The following is a 24,527-nucleotide window of genomic DNA, read 5'->3' as shown; positions in this document are numbered from 1 at the left end:
AAACTATACATATCATAGTATTACAATTACAGACGACTCTGGTAACGTATCTAAGCTCTCTTTGATTTAAGCAATGTGTGCAATGCACTGCCACATGATAAACTCCCCATGGCAGTTCTCAGTAGGCAGCTATGAAATGAAAATGCAGTGTAATTGTGATTAAACATTAGCTGAATGCAACATTTTATCAGGCCAGATTTACTCTATAAAAGGGGAGTGTTGGAGTGTGTGGATGTAACGGCAGGAAAAATAACATTCTTCTAGTAGAGTCCGAGTAGAGAGATATTTTACTGTGATATGGGAGACTGGAGGCCCCGAACCTTGCTTCAAACCAAGGCGCAATGACCATCTGCAGGGGCCGCACCGTTTAATGGTCCAAGTATATGACACCATAACCAATGGAGAAAAACAAAAGACGTGGTAATGTTACTGAAATCGGGCACCTCTACATTCACAATCGGCCAAAATATCTGGCAGGCTGTCACGCCATTCTGTTCGAACCATTCATCGTATCTTACACAGGTGATGGTATCAGATGTTTGGACCGCAGTATCAGTCCTTTAATCTCAAAGTTTAAACCTGTAACCCAGCCAAGATTTAAGCTCTGGAAAAAAAATGACTATGAATAAATTTACCATCTACTTTTTTTTTCTGTTTATGTATATCATGTGTTTTTAATAATTACAAAGTAAATGAATTAATGATTTTCTTCTCATATTTTCTGATTCACTATACATTTAAGTTGTTACAAATAACCTTCATATACAAGCAATCTATTTAAAAGAAGTATATCCGGCGGCCAGCGATGGTGTAGACAAACTGCTGTCTCTTTATATTGATTGTTTCGGCTTTGCTGTACCTCTATAGACTATAACTTTATAAAATTAACATTTAAAACAACATTATAATATGCTCCAATTTATTTACGGAAAATCAATTCCAAGCTAATTTGCAGAATCACGTTCTCCTGATTTAAAACCACTGATAAATTGCCTTTGAAAGAAAAAAAAAAAAGTTACAAGAGCATAAAATTGCGCTCCATGGTACAACAGTAGCAGTATTAGAAGTAGTAGTATTAATAAACCGTTGTTTTTTTGTTTTTTGTTTTCTTTAAATGAACCAGAATATGCATTTCAAATGCATGAAATGATTTGAGAGCAGTTTTATATTGGTCAGTAGTATGTTCTCCCCTCTCTAGCTCCACAGCCCCCATGATGGCTAAATCTGCATCTGCTCCAGGTATTTGTAGGTGGGGTTTTCATAGCCATGGTTCTGCATCTTGCTCAGGTGACGTTCTTCTGGACTTAGCATAGGGTCAACCTGAAACACAAGAGAAAGAATCAACATGTCAGTGCATCCTTAAAAATAAATAAATAAATATATACTTCCGTTCAAATGTATTCAAAAGCTCTTCTGCTCACCAAGGCTGGATTTATCTGATCAAAAACACAATAAAAACTGTAATATTTTAAAATATTATTACAATTTAAAATAACTGTTTTCTATTTTAAAATGTAATTTATTCCTGTCATGCAAAAGTGAATTTTCAGCATCATTACTCAGGTTTTCAGTGTCGATTTCCGAGAAATACTGTTGATATTTGAAACGCACCCCTCCCTTCATTGCTCCGCCCCCAAAATATCAAACACACTATGCAACACAGGCAACCACTAACAACTGGTGCATCAGACAACTCGCGCAAGTATGGATGAATCAGCTGAGATTCAACAGCATATCTTGGTTATGTGAAACAGCAAAAAAACAATGTTACTGACATATTGAGCAGAAACAAAGCAACCTCTGTGTCTGTTTTCAGGCGTTCCCACTCTGTAATGTCTCTCCACTTTAAGACTGAATGCATGGATCCAATATAATGTCTTTCTCAACTGTTTACGTTTACTTAAGACAAAAACGACTGTTTGAGGATATTTTGCTATAATTTTGAGTATTTGTTCATTCAAGCGCAAGAAGACACGTACGAGAACTCAATTCAGTATTTGGTGCAAAGAAAACAGCGCGCGGTCCAAGTGCTGAATTGAGTTCTCTTTCGCATCTTTTTGTACTTGAAAATGGTATTGATAAGCAGAAATGAAAATTTAAGTTTAGTACAAGTATCCAATTCCTGACCTTAAGTATCCCAGAATTGGAATCGATTTTTGATTACTAACCCCACTCTCCTCCTATCATGAGTGGATACGCTCCCTATTTATATAGCCAGGAATTAGGACTTTAGGATTTTTCAGATTAATTCGAATTTAATGTTTTGCCTCGATTTTATTAGTTTTTGATCGCCAAATCACGATTTTGAATAAATGTTACAATTAGACATGCTGACAATACAGCAACGATAACCGTTAAGAGAAGAAAATGATCCGACCACATAATGGCGCGCCTGATTAACTGCTCTCGTGTGACGCTCCATGAACGCAGAACACTTTGCGTTGAAAACAGACGCGGGCAGTGGAATGGGAAAAATGATAGTGACAGGTGACTGGTTTTTACAATGCATTTGCTGTTAATAATAGCCAATTACTAGTGGTATTTATTGCTATTACTTTTTGTCTAAGAAATATGTTTAAGATAAGTTTGTACAACATTTGCCTTCATATTTCATGCATATTTTCTGCAAAGATACTTAACAAATAAGTCATCTGTTTTACATTTACACCACGTTGGTCACTTCAGGTGTAGTGCACTTGGAATTGAACTACTTTTAACCAGATGGTTAATAAAGAGAATGTTACTTGAATCTTATTGTAGTTACATTTTTAAGTTGACTAGTTAAACATAAAAAAAAAACTAAAAAAAAAACGAAATCTTGAATTGGTCAATCGCTCTGGGAAATTTTTTTTTATTTTTTGCCGTATCGCCCAGCCCTACCAGGATTATGTACAAGCACAATATTTCTTTTACAGCACAAAATTGTTTGTGTGGGTGTTTATTTAAATTTTCAGAAATCACGAGTGTTTCTCAGAAATTGCTTACTGTACCTTTAATATTTTTGTGGAAATGGAAACCATGCATTTTTTTTCTTTAATGACTAATAGAGCATTTATTTGAAACAGAAATCTTTTTACTGACCCCAAACCTTTCCATGGTAGTGTATATTAACTATATTTATAAAATAATATATACAATTTATAAAGTAATTTTATATATATCATATATGAATTCAATGTATATAAAAGGTAAAAGAACAAAACTTTCTTTGAACATGCTTGTCCTTGTGGGCCCTGAGTGAGAGCATTATCCTTCGATCGAGAGAATTTGTCTAGCCTTTTTGTTATCCTCAAGGTTGCATTGAAAACAACAAGAGTGAATGATGGAACGTCATGTGTGACCGTTAGCTCACCTCCACAATGCCGTGACTGATGGTGCCGTACTGCCTCTTCCTCAGCAGCACGAGACTGATCACAATCACGGTCGCTATGGCCACCGCAATCACCAGCAGGCCAATCAGAGCGCTGCTCCCGAAGCTGAAGTCATCCACCAGGGGGCGGAACGTCTCCTTCTCTGATCCACGACTGAACTGCGAGGGAAAAATAAACACCAGCGTATTTACACTCCCAAAGCACAAAGAGCCACGACAAACATGGTTAAAGAGCTTTCAATGCTGCGAGTGCAGCTGAAGCAGGGAAATCATACTGTAACATGTGTACAGTGAGGCAGCAAATACAGTTGCCATGGCTACATAATGTGCCATAATTAGTACCAAATGAGAATCAAATCAATTCGAGATGGCTAGTGAGAAAGAGATTCTCTTAACATTCTCTTACGTTCCATCATACTCCACCAGAATGTAAATTTAAATCACACGACTACAGTCTTGAAAGACATACTGTAAACGGCACAATGTCTTTCACATAAATCAAGCCTGTTTTTTCATTGCTTCAAGTCTTAATTTGTTGCATTTGCCATCTTAAAGCATCAGTTCCCCCCAAAATTAAAATTCTCTCATCATTTACTCACCTTCATGTCATTCCAAACCTGTATGACTTTCTTTCATCTGCAGAGATGTTTTGAAACATGTTCACGCTGCTCTTTTCCAACATTTCTCTTTAGTGTTCCACCAAAGAAAGTCATACAGGTTTGAAAACAACATGAGGGTGAGTGAATGATGACAGAATTTTCATTTTTGAGTGAATTATCCCTTTAAACCTATAAAGCCTAATGTACAATATAAAAATGCTGGGTTAAAAACAACCCAAGTTGGGTTGAAAATGGACAAACCCAGCAATTGGGTTGTTTTAACCCAGTGGTTGGGTTAAATGTTTGCCCAACCTTCTGTGTAGTTTTATTAAATTCAACTATTGTTTAAAAAATACTCTATTGCTGGCTTAAAATGAACACAAAATATGCTGGAAATAAACATTTATTAATAAGTTTAATGAATAATAATGAAACCGTAAACATTTATTAAATTGCTTATTAATAAATGTTCACCTTTTGATTATTTTTGTTGCCTCTAGTAATTATGTGTCTGATTTTTAATTTCCATTTTGGGTTCATTTTAAGCCAGCCATATAGTCATTTTTAAACAATGGTTGGGTTAAATAAAACTGCTCAGCACGTTGGGCAAACATTTAACCTAACCGCTGGGTTAAAACAACCCAAATCGCTGGGCTTGTCCATTTTCAACCCAGTATTTTTTGGAGTGTTGTATTGCATTATATTGTATTATATTGTTTTGCCCCCCCAAAATAAAACTAGAGCTTTGATCACAAAATTAAGCATTAAATATCATCTTACTAAGACATATTATTGGGAGATGATATTTATATGGGAACTGATATTATTGGGAACTGATATTTATATGCAGCTTATGCAAGCAGTCTGTTATACAGTTATAAAGATCTCATTAATTTACATTACAAGCTATAAAAATGTCATCTTGTTTTAGCCATATAAATATCAGCAACTGCAAATTACATTTTTGCTCGGTTTGGGCCTTAATAAAATCAAGGTTGTTTTCCTCCTCGAGTATGAGCTTCATATTCCCACTATATAAAGGAGCCATAAAAGCCTCATCTATCAAATATGATACTCAGCAAAAACACAGGTTCAATAAACTGTTCCATTTAAAAAAGAAAACTTGATTATTTCAGACTATTATTTCATATGTCACATTTTCAAGACCGAAATTGTGCTTATAACATGAATGAATGTGTTGGTAGTATTGATCTGCTTTGCAAAGTGGTAAACTAAATGTGCACAGACAGCCAACGACAGCCGTGACTGGCAATTTTCACACACAAATGTTTAGTGCTCAATTCCATTTGTGTGAGAGCCTAATGATGACGAATGACGCGTATCCACCGGACATGCTCATGCGCTCGCGTTAAAAACATGCACACGTGCTGTGGAGGATTGTGGACAAACAAAGTAAGGTAATAAATGATGTAAAACTGTCATTTGCTCACAGATAGTAGAGAAGCAGTCTACTGTAATCCCCCACCAACCCATTTACAGCCCTTAATCTGAGACTGCAGTGTTTGACAGTACCATGTATTGGGCACAGGAGGGCGCTGTACTTACCAGAGGATCAACACCATTCAAAATCACTTCTTTAACATCCAGAGTCTCATCAATCACCTGTCAACACAGACAGGGTAGTCTCAGTTACTTCCTTGGGAACTGAAGATTTGAGTCAGTGTGTGTGTGATGTGCAGTGTCGGTTAGATTACTGAAGGGCCGTAAGCGAAAAATCAAGATTGAGGGGGACCAAATGTACACCTAAAAAAAAAAAAGTGTCATCGAAAAATACTAATTGATTGACAACTATTCTGTTCTGAATATTAAAGTGACATTCCCCCTCAGTGTTTGTGATGGTTTTTGTGCTGGTTTACTGCTGTTTATAGCAATAGATGGGTATTAAATACTGTGAGCAAATCCAAAATGATTCATGAGCTTTGATTTAATGACTATGTCCTTTTTTAAAGACATAGCCGGTTGCATTTAATGTAAGGAAAATCTTGGTATTCTGCTCTCAAACACAAAAACACCTAAATATGTATTGAAAAACATTCAATAAAGGGCTAATCAGAGCATGTTTAAAGAGACAGTCACCCAAAAACTTACTTTCTTCTGTGGAACATAAAAGAAGATATTTTGAAGAATGTTGGTAACCAAGCAGTTTTGGTTGCCATTGCTTTCCATTGTATTTTTTTTTCTCCATACAATGGGATCTGAAACTGCTTGGTTACCAACATTCTTCAAAATATCTTCCGCAGAAGGAAGAAATGCATACAGGTTTGGAATGACACGAGCAATCGATGAGAGAATTTTCATTTTTGGGTGGACTATCCATTTACTGTAGCTTAGATCCTCTAATTGCGCATCTGTGTGATATCAGAAAGACAAACATGCAGAAATATTGTACAAACAAAACAAGCAGAACATATGAGTCACATTCTTTAGCGAGATCATGCATTGCAAGTCTCCAGCTCAGTCCTTCACAATCACACAGGCTTTTGTGTGAGCTGTGATTAGAGGAGACTGGAATGTGACTGGGAAATATGTGAATGTGGCATGCAATGAATGCTTTGAATGAGATAAAAATGAAATAAACCAGATTTGTATTTCTGGAAGGAGATAGCACTGATTGCAAGGCAGCAAAAGAAACGCTAAAGTTTAAGGTTAGATTAGATTTTAGGAAGTCAATGAGAGATTTTTAAACTTCTATGATAAATTTAAAAACAAAGTAAAAATAAATAAATAAAATAGCACTGAAATTAATAGGTTTTCAAACAGGGGGGCTGGGAACCCAAAGGGTCAGCAGAACATTTCAGAGAAGTTTAACATTAACTGAATTTAATAACCACCTCAGTCTATTTTCTAAAATTTTATTTAAGAAAGTATTTTTTTTAACCCTCTGGAGTCTGAGGCTGATTTGGGGCCTGGAGAACTTTTGACATGCCCTGACATTTGTGCTTTTTTCAGTTGTTCATAAACATATTAATGGAAAAAGTGTCATTACACTGTATTCAGCACAAACTAGGCTACAATAATATGTGAGGAACATGTATGTACATGTTTGTGTTTTTGAAGGAATAACATTTATGCGTGGTTGTTGAAAAAACAAAAAACTTAAGTCACTGAAATAAGGCCAAAAAAAGTATAATAAATCTGTGTTCATAAGACTTTAGGGTATTGGAGGTTGTAGACTAGAGTTTTTGCTTCAAAATTATGTAAAAATTATGCTGCCTACTCCTTCATATTTAACAATATATTGATTTAGTTTTTGTAAGACACTTTTTGCCAAGAAACACAGTATGCAAGGAGGCGTGAATCACCACTGAAAATGGGCCATTCTCACCTGAGAAGACAAAAGAATTGGATAGTAATGAGCTGAAATGACTTGCATATTAATGAGGCATTTCAGTCAGGTAGGCTGTGAAAAAAAACCTTCTGTGATGTCTCAAGCTCATTATGATATATGAAACATACAGAAAAATATTATTACAATATAAAGTAATGGTTTTATATTATACTTTAAAATATAATGTATTTCTGTGATGCAAAGAGTCTGAATATAGGCTTTTAGTTTAAAAGCATGCACATTTGGAGAAATATTGGATTCTCATATGCTTATGTCAATTTTCTATACAGAGGAGTTATTTTTATTTAATATTCACTGTCATTACTATGAGCGCTGGTGTTTTCAATTCATCCTTGAAGTCGGAGGGCGCTCTGTGCATTTTAGTCCACAAATTCATCTAAAAGAAGAAGCGGCTATTCCATGAATGGAGTTTCCAATACATACAGCAGCAGGAGGGCGCTAAAGAAACAAAAACTCATCTAAACTTCATCTGTAGAAGACAAGTAAACAGGAAGTAACTGCATGTCTTCTAGAGATCGCTAACCATGACTTTTACATCCAGATAAACACTTTTCAAGACAATAAATACACGATTGAGATAATAAATGCATGTATTGACTGAATTAGCGTCTGAATAGCGCTGGCTCCGTGGGCGTGGCCGCATTAGCAGATAATGAGCTGAATCACGGATTTCTGACATGGCTCTCTTTTCATACAGATTACATTAACAAAGAAGGTTTGTTTTCGATTTGACTTACATGATTTAAAACCTGACATCTTAACGTTTTTTTAGACATAAGTGTAATTTTTTTGTCATTAGTATTCACTAAGTTACAGTTCATTTTCTGAGAACTATCAGATTGGAGTTCGTTCAGAGGGAGAGGAGAAATCACGCATCATGTTAGTTTTCTTTATTTTACAAAAAGCACAAAATTCTGTTTTTACTCTGAGTGTACACAAATGAAAGAAGATATTCCACAGATTAAAATGGTGTATAACTCTTAATTGTATGTGCAACATTGACGGAGTATTTTGAGTCTCTTTCACACTGATAAGAAAAAAACCACGGTGGTATCGCCGGCGATACCGTCAGACCTCAGAGTGTTAAAGTAAAAAACTGTCACTTATGTACTCTCTGCAGGTTCTACTGTCCATAAAGCTGCTTTTCAACGATAATTTACAAAAATGAGACTAGAAATACATTTTAAATGTATATAAAATTGAAACATTAAATATGACATTAATAATGGGATGGAAAAAAGATCCTGTCAACTTTAATGGATTAGTTCACTCCAGAATTAAAATTTCCTGATAATTTACTCACCCCCATCCCATGTCATTCAAGATGTTCATGTCTGTCTTTCTTCTTTTTGATGAAAACTTTCCAGGAATTTTCTCCATATAATGGACTTCAACAGCTACCAATGGGTTGAAGGTCCAAATGTCAGTTTCAGTGCAGCTTCAAAGGGCTCTACACGATCCCAGTGTAGGAATAAGGGTCTTATCTAGTGAAACGATTGGTCATTTTCCAAAAAATAAAAAATAAATACAAATTTATATACTTTTTAAGTATTCTTGCACTAAGCTCTGCGATGTGTCCACGAACCACGACTTCACGCATTACGTAATCAAGTTGGAAAGGTCACATGTGACACAGGCAAAAAAATAATTTTCTCCTCCTGTTTTTCTTTTTGTTTGTTTGTTTTTTGTTTTGTTTGACTAAGTCTTTACATGTTTGCTTTGTAAACACTGGGTCGGTACTTCTGCCTACATCATGCGTGACCTTTCCAACATGATTACGTACTGTGTGGCTGATCGCAGAGTAGTGAAAGATGAGCATTTGTGGTTAAAAGTATATCTTTTTTTTTTTTTTTTAGAAAATGGCCACTCGTTTTGCTAAATAAGACCCTTATTTCCCGTCTGGGATCGTGTAGAGCCCTTTGAAGCTGCACTGAAACTGCATTTTGGACCTTCAACCCGTTGTACCCCAGTGAAGTCCACTATATGGAGAAAAACCCTGGAATGTTTTCCTTAAAAAACATAAAAATAAAAAAAAAAATAAAAACCCATCTTGGATGAAATGGGGGTGAGTAAATTATCAGGAAATTTTAATTCTGGAGTGAACTAATCCTTTAATACAGAGAAAATATTTAAATATATATATATATTTTGGCTTTTAACAGCTATTTTTTAAAGTATAAATGGCATTTATACATGTCCTTATATTTTAAAAGGTGGATGACTATGATATTTGGGCTTCCTCGGCATCAAAACATTTGAAAATCCCCATCCTATGTTAATCCAGTGCTGCCTTGCAAGCGCTGTAAAGATAAATAAATTCACATGGCACAGTTATAACTATGAGACCATAGCTATACACTATACATAATTAAGACTTCCAAAGCAAATTGTCTGTATCATATTACTGTTCATCTAGGTGCAACATGAAGGCATTTCTGTATTGTATTATTATTAGCACTTAATATTTATAATAATCGTGAATTGTTATTTTTTTGTTAGCTTCTGTAATTGACAGTTGGCATCAGCGGTTGGCACAGTGTATGCAACAGATCAGTAAAGCGTGTGTGGCGCTCGAGGCAGGCTGGTGGTCTCACCACATTTTCGTTGATCTTGCTCTTGCTGTTGATGACTTTTTCTTCTGCTCCAATCAGACCATCCAGACTGTTCATGCCAGAGCCTGCAGAGGGAACAGCCAACCAGAGAAAGGAAGACAAATTGGAAACTTGCAAGAAAACTCAAAGTCAAATGCTTACAAATATCTCTGATCAACAGTAGCTGCCATCAAGACTTAAATTTTTAGCACAAGCCAAATCATGGCCAGAAACCTGCTGCCTTGCCATTATTTATCTATTTTCAGCGCAGTCATTCAGGGGATGGCACACCAACATGGACTCATTCATTAGTCATGCTGAAGCCAGAGTCCTCCTGGATCAGTCCAGACAAGCTCAGCGTAAACATTCAGCTCACAGTAAGAGGTGTGATCTACTGTGGTCAAAAGGTCTCTTCCTGGTAGAATTAGTGCCTTGAGACATCCTGTGAGCACTTGTTTCCTGTAACAGCTCTATAAATATACAGAATCACCCTACATATTAAACAATTAAAGTCAACATGAAACTGCATTCATAACCCATCTTCCTGCCACAATGTGACATTTCTGAATGGAACAATTGACAGGATGATCAAAAGTGGTCGTTCCGTACCAGAACCAATCAGTCCATTTGAGCTTCTACCTGCTGGGAATTTGTGAAGGCTAATGGTCAAGTTCAATCAAGAGGATACTGATTTATCCCACCGGTGACATCTTTCCAACTGTGATTTCTTCAAAAGGCTTAAAAATAAAAGGCCTTAAATTACTACATTAAATGTTGACAGTTTGTTTTGAAAGACAGTATTTCCTACAAAATAATGATTAAATACCTATCTGGCTATTAACTAAAAAAGAAGTGTGTTGAATTATATTCAATGTGCACATGTAGTGTACTTCAAATCCTAAAAGTATATTTTTAAAAAGTACTTGCAGGTAATAGAATACTGAAAGCAAAGGACACTTAAGTGCACTTAAAGGGATAGTTCACCCAAAAATGAAAATTACCCCATGATTTACTCACCCTCAAGCCATCCTAGGTTTTTATGACAATCTGCTTTCAGATGAACGCAATCCGAGATATATCAAAAAATATCCAAGAGAGTCCACTTTCATGACTAGGTTTCATAACACACTTATAGGGATAGTTCACCCAAAAATGAAAATTTATTAACCCCTGGAGCCGTATGGATTACTTCTTATGATGGATGGACACACTTTTTTGGGCTTCAAAATCTTGAACCCCATTCACTACCATTATAAAGCTTGGAATAGCCAGGATATATTTTAATATTACTCCAATTGTGTTTTTCTGAAAGAAGATATTCATATTCACCTGAGATGGCTTGAGGGTGAGTAAATCATGGGATAATTTTTGGGTGAATTATCCCTTTCAGTATACTTTTAAAAGGTGCATTTTGTAATAATGTTAAATTATAGAAGTACTTATTATGATGTGTTGACTAACATACTAAAGCACTTGAAGTAATTGATTATCATTTTAACTGTAGTGTGTTATTTGATATTACACTTTTGTTACATTATTACAAATGTGTAATTACAAATACATGACAATTTTCAATAGAAATGACATTTAAGTATATTTTAGTTTCGGCAGTACACTTTAACCATATATAGGTGCAGGGATGACGTCAGAACCCAGAAGAGTAATTTGCCGCCGGTTCCTTTGAAATTCTCCTATGTCTTATTTAGTTACTTATAACAAAACGTCAAATCTATCATCAAGTTATGTTAACCACTGGCTTTATTTTACTCTTAATTTTCCTCATAAATTGAAAAATCCCATTATAAAATCTTGAGGGAATCGGTGGTGAATTAGACTTCGGGTTTGGACTTCATCCCTGTACCACTCTATTTCAAAGACAATAAAAGCAATTATGCAATTTCATATAAAAATGCACTTAAGTGGGTCTTAAAAACAATCTTAGGTTCAACTAATTGCATTTAATATAAATTTAAACTATAAAACCTTTTCATTTAATTATAAATAAGCAATTAAGTGACGGAAAACATTACATTCAGCATGCACTTAAACATGCTAAAGTGTACTTCTCTTTCACAAGGGACATGATTTGATGTATATGAATTTAAAATATTAAACAGTGTAAATAACATTTTCTCTTGTAACACAATAGTGGAAAACATGTCAATGCTGGAAATTTCTAAAGACACCTGGCTGAAATGAGTCCTGGTTGCATAATACCACGTCAGAGAAATCTCATTGGTCGAGAGGAGAACAATACCTTTCGCCCACACTCATTGTTTGACTGTCAAAGCAGCAGGTCACCACCACTAAAAGATTAACTATGTTCAACGGCAGTCACAAGTACTGGAGGGAAACGCTTACAGCTTAACCATGCACGACTGAATCACTAAGCACCAAAATACACATACACACACCACATTGACACTGGCAAAACAGTCAAAGCTGAATACTTAATACATGGAGATGAAGTGTGTCAGTAAGACAATTAGACTTTACACATGAGATGAGACGACAAAAACAAAAAGACCAATCAGAGATGGAAATTTTCTAAAGAAAACGTGAGTGGTGTTTGCCCGTGCTTACTCGCCATCACGATGCCAGTGTTGTGGGTGGATGTACGGTGTTGCTATACAGTTTCTGGGTGTTTTTCTAGCTAGCTCCTGAAGCTTTGTTAAGAGGTTGCTAGCTAGCTCATGTAAAAAGAGCCAATCCTCAAGTCCGTCTGCTAGCTACAAGTCCCACTTTCAATGCAAGTTATGCAATTTAAATTATTCATCAGACGAAAACCATCAGATCACCATTTCAAAAGTAACAGCACACCTCTCATCGACAAGCTGCATAATTTGAGGTGTCGTTCATGTCTGAAGTTCAAACGGTATGATACAATTTATGCTCTAAAAGCTTAATATTCAGGGTTAGGGGGGGATGTTTCAAATCCTAACCCCAAGTATAAGCAATGGTAATGTGAACTGCAAGCTTTGCAAGCACCACTAATAATCTAAGAGCAGATTTATATGATATTAGATTCTATGCAAGCTTGTTTCCTCTATGGAATAAAAAAATAAAAGATAATTGCAACTATTTCATCTTTCTGACTTTTTTTCCTCACAACTGCGAGACATAAAGCCACAACTGTGAGTTATAAAATCAATCGCAATTGCAAATTATAAAGTAATCTCATTTGTCGCAATCATTATATCTCAATTGGGAGTTTATATCTCGCGATTTTAGGAGAAAAGTCAGAATTACCTTTTTATTTTTATTACAGTGGTAGAAACAAGCTTCCATAACATTCACATGAGGTGGAACCACAAGGTTAAATGGTAATCAGGTTTGTGTTCCAACTATACAATCTGGGAGCAATATCTAGCTCTGGGTCAGCTGAAAAAGCGGTCCTGCAACAGAACTAGAAAATTAGCGAACTCCCATCACGAGAAGCACAAGATAACAGGAGAATGGCGAGAGGAGGACCAATAAGTAGCAAATGAGTGCTAAAGATCTGCCCACAGAGAGCTGGGTCTGAATCAGGTTATTTATCTTCCTGACAAAGGCAGGTAGTGAGGCAGCCATAACTGCTTTAGCACCACACAGCACATTTACACTGGACTCGTTCTCCGATCCAAATAGCTAATTAGCTTAACAAGCAGCTTGGACTTTTCATTAGGCAAAGCTCTTCCGGCCAGACATTGAGAGATGGGATGTTTGGTCTCTCCATTTGAGGGAGTGACTGAGAGAGGAAATTAAGAACAAGATGGCTAACAGGACTGAAGGGACAGACAGAGCAAAACCAAGGGGTGGAAATACAGTAAAAAAATATGAGGATAGATGGGAAGATGATTCAAGATGTATGAAAGAAGGGCTGGGTAAAAATTGATTCATTTTCATTTGAACAATCCGATATAGATTTTTAAATTCCCAAAATGACAGAATTATCCGTACATAAAAACAATAATATAAATTTTTATGTTTATAATAATAATGTTACTATTTTATAAAATAATTTAAAAAATAATAATTATATATTTTAAAATTATTCAAAAAAGTATGAACCCTGCGCTTTGTGTGTGTGAATCAGTTTTATTTTTTATATATATATATATATATATATATTTTTACATTTAACATGCAGTCACAATGCACTTAATGTACTACAACAGTCACGAAATATGTGTAAATGTTGACATTACTGAAAATACTCTAAACTGAATCAATATCGGACAGAATTCAAATTAAATATAGAAAAAAATCTGACTCAATACCCAGCACAATATGCAAATAAATAAAATATAATAATAACAAAAAAAACAAGAAAAAAAGAGAGCAAACACAACATTTAGGAGGCTGAAGAGGAAAAAAAAAGATAAACTGAGAAAAGCAGCAGAGACCCACCTTTCTTGAAGGCACGAGGGGGTTCAGAGAGATCGCCTAGGCATTGCATACAAGCAAAAGACAAAACAAGAAAAGATTGAAATAGAAAAAGAGGAAAAAAAAACAGGTGAGTAAAAGAGAAGTAGTCAGGGTTATCAAACTGTGTCTGCGGACGGAAGAGAATCCCGCAGGGACAGAATGATAAAGAAAAACAAATCAAAGAACAGGGGAAAGAAAGAACCAGGATGCGTTTCTGGACAGGCCTGTCATAATGAAAGCCCTCCTGGGCTCTAATGTGCTTATTTCATTTCTCTTTTTGTATATTGCACCTTAATTTCGCACATTTCGCCCTTTCCTTAAAGGCTTGGCAGGCCCAGGCAGGACAGTGAAAGAGCAGGACTGGGCTCTGAATGAGAGAGATTTTCCAAAGCACTTGGCTGCAGTGTGACGCCAGAGCCTCAGGCTTTATGATTTTAGCTGAACTTCAAATGCCGTCGCGTTTAAGGCGATGCCAATGGGGATTCAGGCAAGCTTAGATAAGCAGAAACCTATGGCCCGAGTGCAATATTTGGACGTCAGGGCTTCATTCAGCATTTAGCAAACGTTAATGCGAATAGGCCTCATGCTGCCAGAGAGCTTCCCCCGACTGGCTTTGAAAGAGAAGCTACAAGCAGAGCTTTAGTACTGGCTCAAAACAGATACTTTAAACAAGAGCCAGACAGAGAAAAAGACGTAACATTAATGTGTGAACAAGGTACTGCTGGCTGAGCTTTTCCTGGAAAATTTGCAGGTCACATTTCATTTTCATTTTCTAAAAAGCAATTATTTACCTTCTTTTTTTTTTATTTTGGGCTGACGTATGATTAATGGATAAAACAAAAACTCACTAGTAATCTAGAGCGAGTAACGCAACGCAAATATTCGCTTTGCTTTTGGTGTGCACACACCATAACAGGTTTTGTAAGATTCATTCTAGTGGTTAGTGAGTAAAGGTATGGTCACATTTACCTTTGTTAGCAAAATTTTTCGCCAATTATTTTGCTCGTACACAACTCGGATCTGCTTTTATTCAAAACCACATGGAATCTGATCTTTTTGATTCTGATTTGGGCCACTTCCATATATGGTCCTCAATCTGATACAGGTCTGATGTTTTGCAATGTGAGTCATATCAAAATTCATGCGACTTTTACATCACTCTAGATCAACATTCATCACAATTCTATGCTGATGTAGCCAATGTAGACTTAAATGCAAATACATCAATTAATGTGCTTTACAGTATATATCTCCCATCACATGATATAACTGAAACAATAATAATTGTCAATTGAAATATTTGCCTCTCTTTTTAGTTTTCAGTTAGCTTATAGCTAACCATTTAGCCTACTAAGCTAGAATATCCTCAGGTTACTACAGGAAATCCAGGAAGCTCTCAGCATTAGATATAGTATTAACAGTATAGTATTACAAATATGATATTCAATAGAAAGTAGAAATATGATATTCAATATTATTTTTTTCTTAATTTTAAGTGCTGTAACAGATATATGGGGTTCAAACCAGCCAAAAAACAATCTAAACCAGCCTAAAGTGGTTTGCTGGTATTAACTGATATTCTAGTTTGGTTTGAGCACATTTCAGATGTTCAAGCTGAAGCTGAACTCAAGCTGACGACCAACCATGGAAACTGGCTAAAACCTATTGAAACTTGTTTCTGCCATGGAATAAAAAATAAAAGATGTAAATGCGACTTTTTATCTCACAACTCTGACTTTTTCACAATTGCAAGTACATATATCTGAGATAAAAAAAATAAAATAATAATAATAATAAAAATCAATAAATGGTGAGATATAAAGTCACAATTGTGAGAGAAATATAGTCAGATTGCAAGTTTATATCTCACAATTCTTACTTTTTTCTAAGAATTCTGAGATAGATTGAAGTCCAAATTCTGAGAAAAAAGTCAGAATTGTGAGATTAATGGTTTACCTTCTTACCTTTTATATTTTTTACTGCGTGGCAGAATCAAGGCTTGATAAAAAAAGCTGTATAACGACTGGGTTTAGCCATTATTGTCCAATAGAGAAGGGGTCTAGTGGCAGGACACTGATGCAAAGCCTGCCTCGGCAACAGTGCCATTTTAAGAAACTATGGAGAGCAACCGTGAGCCTCAAAGATTTTGAAATTTAAATTTAGAAAACTTAAGTAAGAAACTTACCCTCGGGTTCAGCAGGGGAGCCCAGAGAGTTGACCTGGAAGGGGCGGAAGGGCTTTCCTTCAAAGGCAGGAACCTCCATGCTCTCCTCAGAGGACACAGTGACATCAGGCTGAGACTCAGAGATGGAGGACAGGAACTGGTCCATATCTGCCTTTTGATCCTGCAGAAGTTCATCTTAATTGGAATATACAGAGAGGAAGAACATGGTTAAAAACAGCAAATCACAGGAGGGAAGAGATGGAGGAAAGGATTTATCCCTAAAACCATTAAACGAGGCACGAAGCAGTCATAAACGCAATCAATTATCCATTACAAGGTTTCGTACTGCTGCATTTTCAGGCATCAGTAAAGATAAATAATGACCCTTTCTAGTACTTCTCTAAACTTGCAAAAACATTCTCCCACAGAGTCTGGCTTAAAAACTACACATCTTCACACACTAGTGGGAATCTGGAGGAGTCTTGACCCAGTTCTGTCAAACCCCACACACTAGTCTCATCTACACTACACACAATGCCACTGCTCCTCTCATAAAATGAACAAAAAGAAGAAAAAAAATATGTAAGTGCAGAGGGGCGTCTCTGGGAACAGCTTGACTGTTTCCACCTGAAACAAAGAACACAGTGCAAACAAACGCTTCAGAACACTCCAATTTACTTTGATTGCGGTGAGATGTTTTCAAGCTGAGTGATAAAAAGAGTTGCCAAATTACACTGTGTGTGTGTGTCTGAGAGAGAGAGAGTGCTAATTACTGAAGCCAAGCTTTTCATACAGGTGTAATTATCTTGGCATCTGAGATGCAGAGAGATTCTGCATTTTTAGGGGACTAAAAGCTCACATCAGGACAAAAGAACATAAAATAGACCCAAAATCTTTGTACATCTTTATCCATGTTAAATCAAGGGCACTTTAGAGTTTGCATTCAGAATTCCATTTGATGGTTGTTGTGAAAGCCATTTTCTGAGCTCATGTGCACACTAGCAAACCACATCAAGCAAGACGGCTTGAAAAAGGGAGGTCTGGGTTTCAGTTCACATGAACTCCAGTACGGATCACGATTTATTTAAATGCAATCCAGCCTAACTTGCAGGAATGGATGGTTATTGATTATGTAAAATCTGTCTGCTTTAGTAACATTCATCCATTGCTGCTTGTCGCAACAGAAACAGAGAACAGTACAAATCGCAATCATTTTCTCCATAAGGAAAAATAATGTACAAACCTGTTTAGTGATAAAGTTTCAAGATTAAGTAAAATGATATGTGCTTCTGTTGAAGCCTCAAGTTGGGATTGTGATTTGAATGTCGTTAATAATAATTAAAAAAAAAATAGATGACAGCAAAAGAACAGGCATGCTGTCCTTAATATTTTGTTGTGTTGTATAAAAAAAATAAATAAAAAAAATTATATATATATATATATACACACACACACATATATACATATACATATACATATACATATACATATACATATAAAAATACAAATAAATATATATATATATATATATATATATATATATATATATATATATATATAAAAATATTTATTATTATGTTATGTTATGTTATGTTATATTATATTATATTATATTATATTATATTATATTATATTATATTATATTATATTATATTATATTATATTATATATTAAAAAAAAATGAAACGTATGCATGGATTAATCATTCACAATAAGATCAATGACATGCATTTCATGCTGATTTTAACAGGTAAAATACCAGTGAAGAACTACACTACCCATAATCTTGCACAGAGATCCACCAATCAGAGAAGCTGTTATCACTATGGAAAGGAAAACTGAGTGCACTTGAATATTTCAAGCAAACATTTCACAAACTTGATCTTATGCAGTGGATCTGTGACAGACAGAATTAGTGTATCCTGTGCTCACTGTCAGCAGTAAAACCAAATGGACAAAAACATGATTAAAACATTGAAGCTGACACCTTCCTCTGAGTTGTTTCCTAGCAACAAAGGAAAATACCTGCCACTAGTACTCACTGTGTTACTCAAGCTCATGATGCAAAAAAAAAATAATGTGACAAAAGGACGTGGAATCAAAGTTGTAGTAAAAGTTGTTAAAGCAGCGAACGATTTAAACATTGTAACATAAAAAATTGGAATTTATAGAAATTTTATACAAATGTCTATCATGAAGAGCATCTCTTTTTCTTCTTGTCTGTAGTGTGCAATAACCATCACATGCTTGTTGCACGTGTTTGAAAGAAGTCCATTTCCACCATTTTCTAAACCACCACCCTGATCCAGATGTCCACACTTACCAATCTCATCCTGGATCTCCTCTGCGACGTATGGCACCTTGTAGAGCAGAGACAGGCTCTGGTTCATCCTCTCCTCAATCACCCGCAGGTGGGTCATCACCTAAGAAACACAGACACACACTTCTAACAGAGGTTGATTTACGCAAGATGATATTTATAAAAAAACTCCATTCTGCAAGATGGAACAGGTCTGTGGTTGTGTTAAAGGGCATGTAGCGTTGGATGGATGTAAAACAGGAAAACAAAAGCTTTGTGGCAATCTTAATGCGTAAATGATGAGGAGAAGAAATGGTGTGACTGTTGTAAAATGTGTGTGTGAGCAACCACGCCTATTCTTTTATTGTCACCAATTTTGTGTGCAATGCTCAAAAACAAGCAACAGATGGCAATGAAGGGCTTATAAATTATATATATATATATATATATATATATATATATATATATATATATATATATATATATATATAATATATATTATATATATATATATATGTGTGAAGGGAAAAAAGAAAAATGCTCAAAATATCCTCTTAGACCCTCTAGGCGTCCGTCTGGAGCTCAGAAATTTCCTCCATACTGTATTTAGCTGTCACACTGTTGGTTTAGGAAGTAAGAAGGTTTATGTTGGTCTGCTAGTCATACCTGGACTTCAACTCAATTGAGAGGAGTTGCCAAAATAGACTGTGCTGCCATTTCTCAAACACACAGTTATATAAAGCACAGCCCCACAAGCCACCGGTGTGGCTGCTATTTTTGCTCAAACACTAAGTGCTTTTATAAACCCTACATGAATCTTGACAATTGATGAAGGGATAGTTCACCCAAAAATGAAAATTCTGTCATCATTTACTTATACTCATGCCATTCCAAAACTGTGTGACTGACTTTATTCTGTTGAGCACAAAAGAACTGGAAATAAAAATTTATACTGCACTGTGAAACCTATTTCATAAAAAGCATTGTAAAAGTTCAGATTGATTTTGTTAAGTCATTATTCACAGAAAATCATTCCCTTCCCACTATAACTCTCAATTCTCATTAGAGCTGTTGCATTTTCTTTGGTTAAGAGATTTTTCTAGGACAAGAGCAGCAAGAACATTCTTCAAATTACACCCTTTGTGTTCCACAGAAGTCATTATGAGGGTAAGTAAATGATCATATGGGAATTTTCATTTGGGTGAACGATCCCTTTAACTCCCATGAGTCCCATCCCATGAAAAGTCCTTTAAAGATGAGCAGATTCAGATTCAAATCATTTTAAGAAATCTTAAAGAAATGACTAAGTTCTTAAGTTTTTTTTTCAAAGAAGAAAATTATATTATAGTATTATAGTGGTGTTATCTGATGGTATGGCGATCAACTGTCTTTTTGCGCTGCCTGCTGATTACCGTAGTAATCATAAGAATCAGGCACACACTAGTTATTTTTCCTGTTATTATATATTTATGTAGCTACTAGCTAATGCTTAATATTTAAAACAACCCAATAAATTCATAAAACATCTTACCTTTGAGAATTAAGACAAGTTGGAGGTTATTCTAACTTTAAGAGGTTAGGTACAATGATTTTTAAGAACATTCTTTTCAAGAACATTCTCAAGTTTTGTCTTGAGAACAATCTTAAGTGTTTTTGGAAATACAAAATATTCTTAACTTTATTTGTAAGATAAAAAACAAGAAGAAACTAGCAATTAAGAATATTTTTTCTTAAGAAATGCTTTGTAAAACGGCCTCAGAACTAGAAGTTTGCCCATAATTAAATCTGAAATAAACAGGAACAGCTATCAGTCAGTAAACAAAAATACAAGATATAAACTGTCGGGAATGCAGGTTTCATTTCCCATGATTCTCAGATCTGCACACACCTCCGGGTCTGTGCCATGTCCCGTCTCCCATGACAAACATTAGAGCTGACTGAGGCCAGTCTGGAATGCAAATTATAGAGCCACGCCATTGGCTCAGACTCTAAAGTTACATCCAATCAAATCGCTAAGTGTGATGTTACACAAGAGCATTGCAGTGCTAATCTCTCATATAATGTTCGAACAAGAGAATCCAGTCACGCTAACTCACTAATGGACAATCCTCTCAACTTTTAAACAATGTACGTGCGCACAAAAAACATGTTCAATTCCAAAGCTTAAAGGGGAAGCTAGTTATTTCTGTGCTACTACCAGCACCAATTAGAAAGAAAAAATAATGAACATTTTCAACTCTACCATATACTATTGCTTACCACGGTTTTAACATCTTTTTGGGAAATGGCTTATTTATGGTCTCTGAATGTTCAGCAGGGACCAAAAGGCAAGTGAAACTGTTATAAATTGGGCAAAACCATATGCAAGATAAGAAAAGACCAAAGAAAGTATTGGATTTAGCAATAAAGGGAGGCAGCTGGGGGCGGCACTGACTTGGGACTTCATCTGGGCGGCCTTCTCAGGGTCCACAGCCAGGACGTGCTGGTAGTGGCGGATGGTGTGCTGACGATCCTTATTCTCGGCACGCATGTACCTCTTCAGAGCCTGCAGGATGCGGTGGGGCTGCGGAGATAGAGAGAGGGGAGATAAATTGACCACAAAGGAGAGAAAATAAAAGGCAGGGTGAGTCAGGTGGACGTCTGCTTACGAATTGGCCGATGCGTGAATCAGCACTAGGATCAAAGAGCCGCAAGATCCGCAGGACAGAGAAATAACAAGAGGATTAGCAGAGATGCTGAAAACGTGCCTGCTTGTGCAAGTCCGGCTCTAGCTCTCTTCGTGCAAATCATTTCAGGGGATTAAACATTACATAGGTGCCCAATTCAAATTAATATCTTAAGTAACTGAAGCCGCCCTCGCTGTTGTGAGCTTTCAGCAGGATAATAGAGGACAGGTTATCTGCCACCATTAAATCACACCGCAGAGGGGAAAGACAACCATCGCCCATCAGAGACTCAAGTACGAGAAGTGTAATCTGGTCATTATGAGGTGAGAACAATCCTTCAAGGAAGGATTTATCTCTCAAAGTTCTTTTAATCTCTCACAGAGCTTGCAAGGACAATAATACCAACCACACCTGGTATTAAACATGCATTTCATCCTTTTCGAGGGGTAATCGGTGGGACAATGACATGACGGATCCTTTAATACATTAACATGCAATTTAAACATTCAATGACTCAAATACACTATATTAACATGTTTAATTTTTCAGAATTTAAAGGGGTCATGACATGAGAAATCAAATTTTCCTTGATCTTTTAGCATGTAAGAGGTCTTTGCATCATTACATCCTGCAATTCCATAACTTAAAACGTCCTCATCATCAATAAAAAAGCGTTTATATAATCAAGCTGTAAAAAAGATTAGTTTGGATCCGAGGTTGCATGTGACGTCACAGCGGCAGAATCATTTGCATATGACTGCCTCTGGAGCAAGACAACAACGCCTACTTTTACATCATCACATTGTTGTCCCCACCCACTGGTGTTCAGTCGATGAGCAGTGAGTGGATCTAAAGTAGGCCTAGTAGTTTAAGATAAGATTTTGATAATGACAATATTGCGATGCCACACAGACATTATGCTGTTCATGGCTGTGGAAAAATCTCATCTATGCATAAGCTGCCGAAGGATCCCGATGTCAGAGAAAAATGGATTCAGTTTATTTTTAACAAACATCCTAGTCACATCACTGCTGACTTGCATGTTTGTACCATACATTTTTCTAGTGACTCTTTTGAGAACAAGTCGCAATTCAATACTGGCTTTGCCCAAAAACTTTTGCTCAAAGATTAGGAATTAACGGTTCTTTAAACAGCAAGGACCCCACAAACTGTTATAACGCATTTCATTTTTAAACTGGTAATGACAGTTAAATTCATAATGAATATTCCTAGTATTTCTATTTCAAAGAATGCTCTCTTTATAATGGCTGAAGCTGTCTCGACACTTGCCAAAACTGCTCTTACACTACACAGTGCATCTCTTACTGTATTTAAATCATGTTTGCATTGTTAGTTATGGTGAAAGCATTTCGTGAGAGTGCAGAAATTGTATTGCAATGATGAGATCACCGCATTCACATGATCAACAGACTGTCATCTGCTCACTTTAATCACTGCATCCTTCCATGCAATAATCAACATTTCTCACGATTTGTTAATCTCGACAGCTGTAATAGTAAAAATGTGCTAAAAGTATTTGAACGGATTCCACATGTAATACTTTTTTCAATTGCAATGATGTCAGCCAATCACAGCAGTGGGTGTTTACACTGAAGTCTCACCGCAGACACGCCCCTTCAAACAGTGCGTTCAAATCAGAGGGCTAAAATCAGGGTAGGAAAAATGCCTTTTATTTCTAAATTATGACAATTTTTGATATAAAAATCATTCAAACATTATAACTGCAGCCCAGGAAACATTATAAAATAATAAAATAATGCAGTTTATGATCCCTTTAAATTCATTGTGATATTTTTTGGCAGGTATAAAGTCCAAGTTAAACTGTCCTGAAATTAGGGTGAAGAAAAAAAGCCTCATTAAAAGAATAACATTTTGTAAAAGTTAAAAATTGGTAGAAACTTTTATATATACATTAAAAAAAAAAAATTCTGTCCACCAAACCAAAGTCATGTGGTGCAACCAACATACAGGAAAAAACATGACACTTGCAGAGACTCATGACTGTGTATTAAGATCAATAAGTCTCTTACAATATCAAATAATTTGACCTCTTTATGGCAAAGCAAAATTAGTTTAAGCTGTAAAATGTCATTTTGTGCAACTCCCCAAAACATTTATGGTATTAAAAACTTATTTTTCAAAACCATATGAAACCAGCATTAATAATACAAAGTACATTTCTAATTTCTAGTTATAAACTAGATTTTAAAAGATTTTTTTTATAATGGACACTCTTAATTGTCATGTATTTACGACTATCTCAGTAGGTGTTTTAAGTTATTGGATCACGAAATGTTTAACACATGCATTTACCATTCACCAACGAAAAGGATGTTAATATCAGTTGTAAACGGAAGCATTATTTAATTGTGTGTTGTCTCACCCTTGGTGGATCAGCCTGCAGAGCGGCTAGGTAGTTCTCCAGGGCAAGACGGCGCCGATCGTTCAGCATTGCCTCCACGCGAGCAAGGTGAGTCTCCACCAGCTGCTGTTTCTCGCTGGCTGCCTCCTCCTCCAAGGACTCCACCATTGCCTGGAAGTGCTGCAGAGAGAATAATAAAACCCCCATAAATAAACAGTCACATCTTGTACGAGATGTCCTCTGGCATGGAAGCTGAGGTTAACCTGGATCAGTGTCTGTCTCTCAGCTTTGGGCAGGTTCCTGGCCTGGCTCTCAGCCTCTTCCCACTCCTTCCTCACCTGATGGGAGCAACACATACAAAAACCTTGGGGCTCTGGTGACACAAATAAGGGCTGGACCTCAAAGGCCAAACAGAAACAACTCGATAATGGTCGGGGATGTCACATGACAACTCTCTTATCTAAATGTAAATGTGACCTCTCACTCACCCTCTCCATGCGGTTGCGGTGTCTGATCTCGAGTTGCTCCTTGGCCTTCTGGAAACGGCTGTGCTCTTTATCATCTGCTGGGGTCTCGAAGTACACATCCACATCATCTGTGGGTTGAGGGGTGGGCGGCACAGCTGAGGAGGGGAAAGAGAGAGTTTGTAAGTAGGTGGTCCAAACATCAGCTCTTTTG

General features: G+C 36.2%; 1 protein-coding gene across 2 annotated transcripts in view; it reads right to left on the bottom strand.

Moving 5' to 3' along the window:
• aplp2 (amyloid beta (A4) precursor-like protein 2) overlaps positions 1–24,527 on the bottom strand; it is a 106,930-nt gene that overhangs the window by 535 nt on the left and 81,868 nt on the right. For both annotated transcript variants that reach the window (XM_067389713.1, XM_067389712.1), the window contains 10 exons: positions 24,338–24,471; positions 24,113–24,187; positions 23,871–24,029; positions 21,235–21,363; positions 18,825–18,924; positions 16,523–16,696; positions 9,934–10,016; positions 5,536–5,592; positions 3,353–3,529; positions 1–1,320 (listed from right to left, as the gene is read on the bottom strand). The exon at positions 1–1,320 is cut by the window's left edge and continues 535 nt beyond it. In XM_067389713.1, the coding sequence (XP_067245814.1) occupies positions 1,219–1,320; positions 3,353–3,529; positions 5,536–5,592; positions 9,934–10,016; positions 16,523–16,696; positions 18,825–18,924; positions 21,235–21,363; positions 23,871–24,029; positions 24,113–24,187; positions 24,338–24,471 (1,190 nt within the window). In that variant the 3' untranslated portion in view covers positions 1–1,218. The remainder of the gene's footprint in view (positions 1,321–3,352; positions 3,530–5,535; positions 5,593–9,933; positions 10,017–16,522; positions 16,697–18,824; positions 18,925–21,234; positions 21,364–23,870; positions 24,030–24,112; positions 24,188–24,337; positions 24,472–24,527) is intronic.

This window comes from Chanodichthys erythropterus, chromosome 7, assembly GCF_024489055.1.
Source record: "Chanodichthys erythropterus isolate Z2021 chromosome 7, ASM2448905v1, whole genome shotgun sequence".
In the NCBI taxonomy this organism is placed as follows: domain Eukaryota; kingdom Metazoa; phylum Chordata; class Actinopteri; order Cypriniformes; family Xenocyprididae; genus Chanodichthys; species Chanodichthys erythropterus.
The sequence above is the reverse complement of the archived record's forward strand: the minus strand, read 5'-3'. Positions and strand labels throughout refer to the sequence as shown.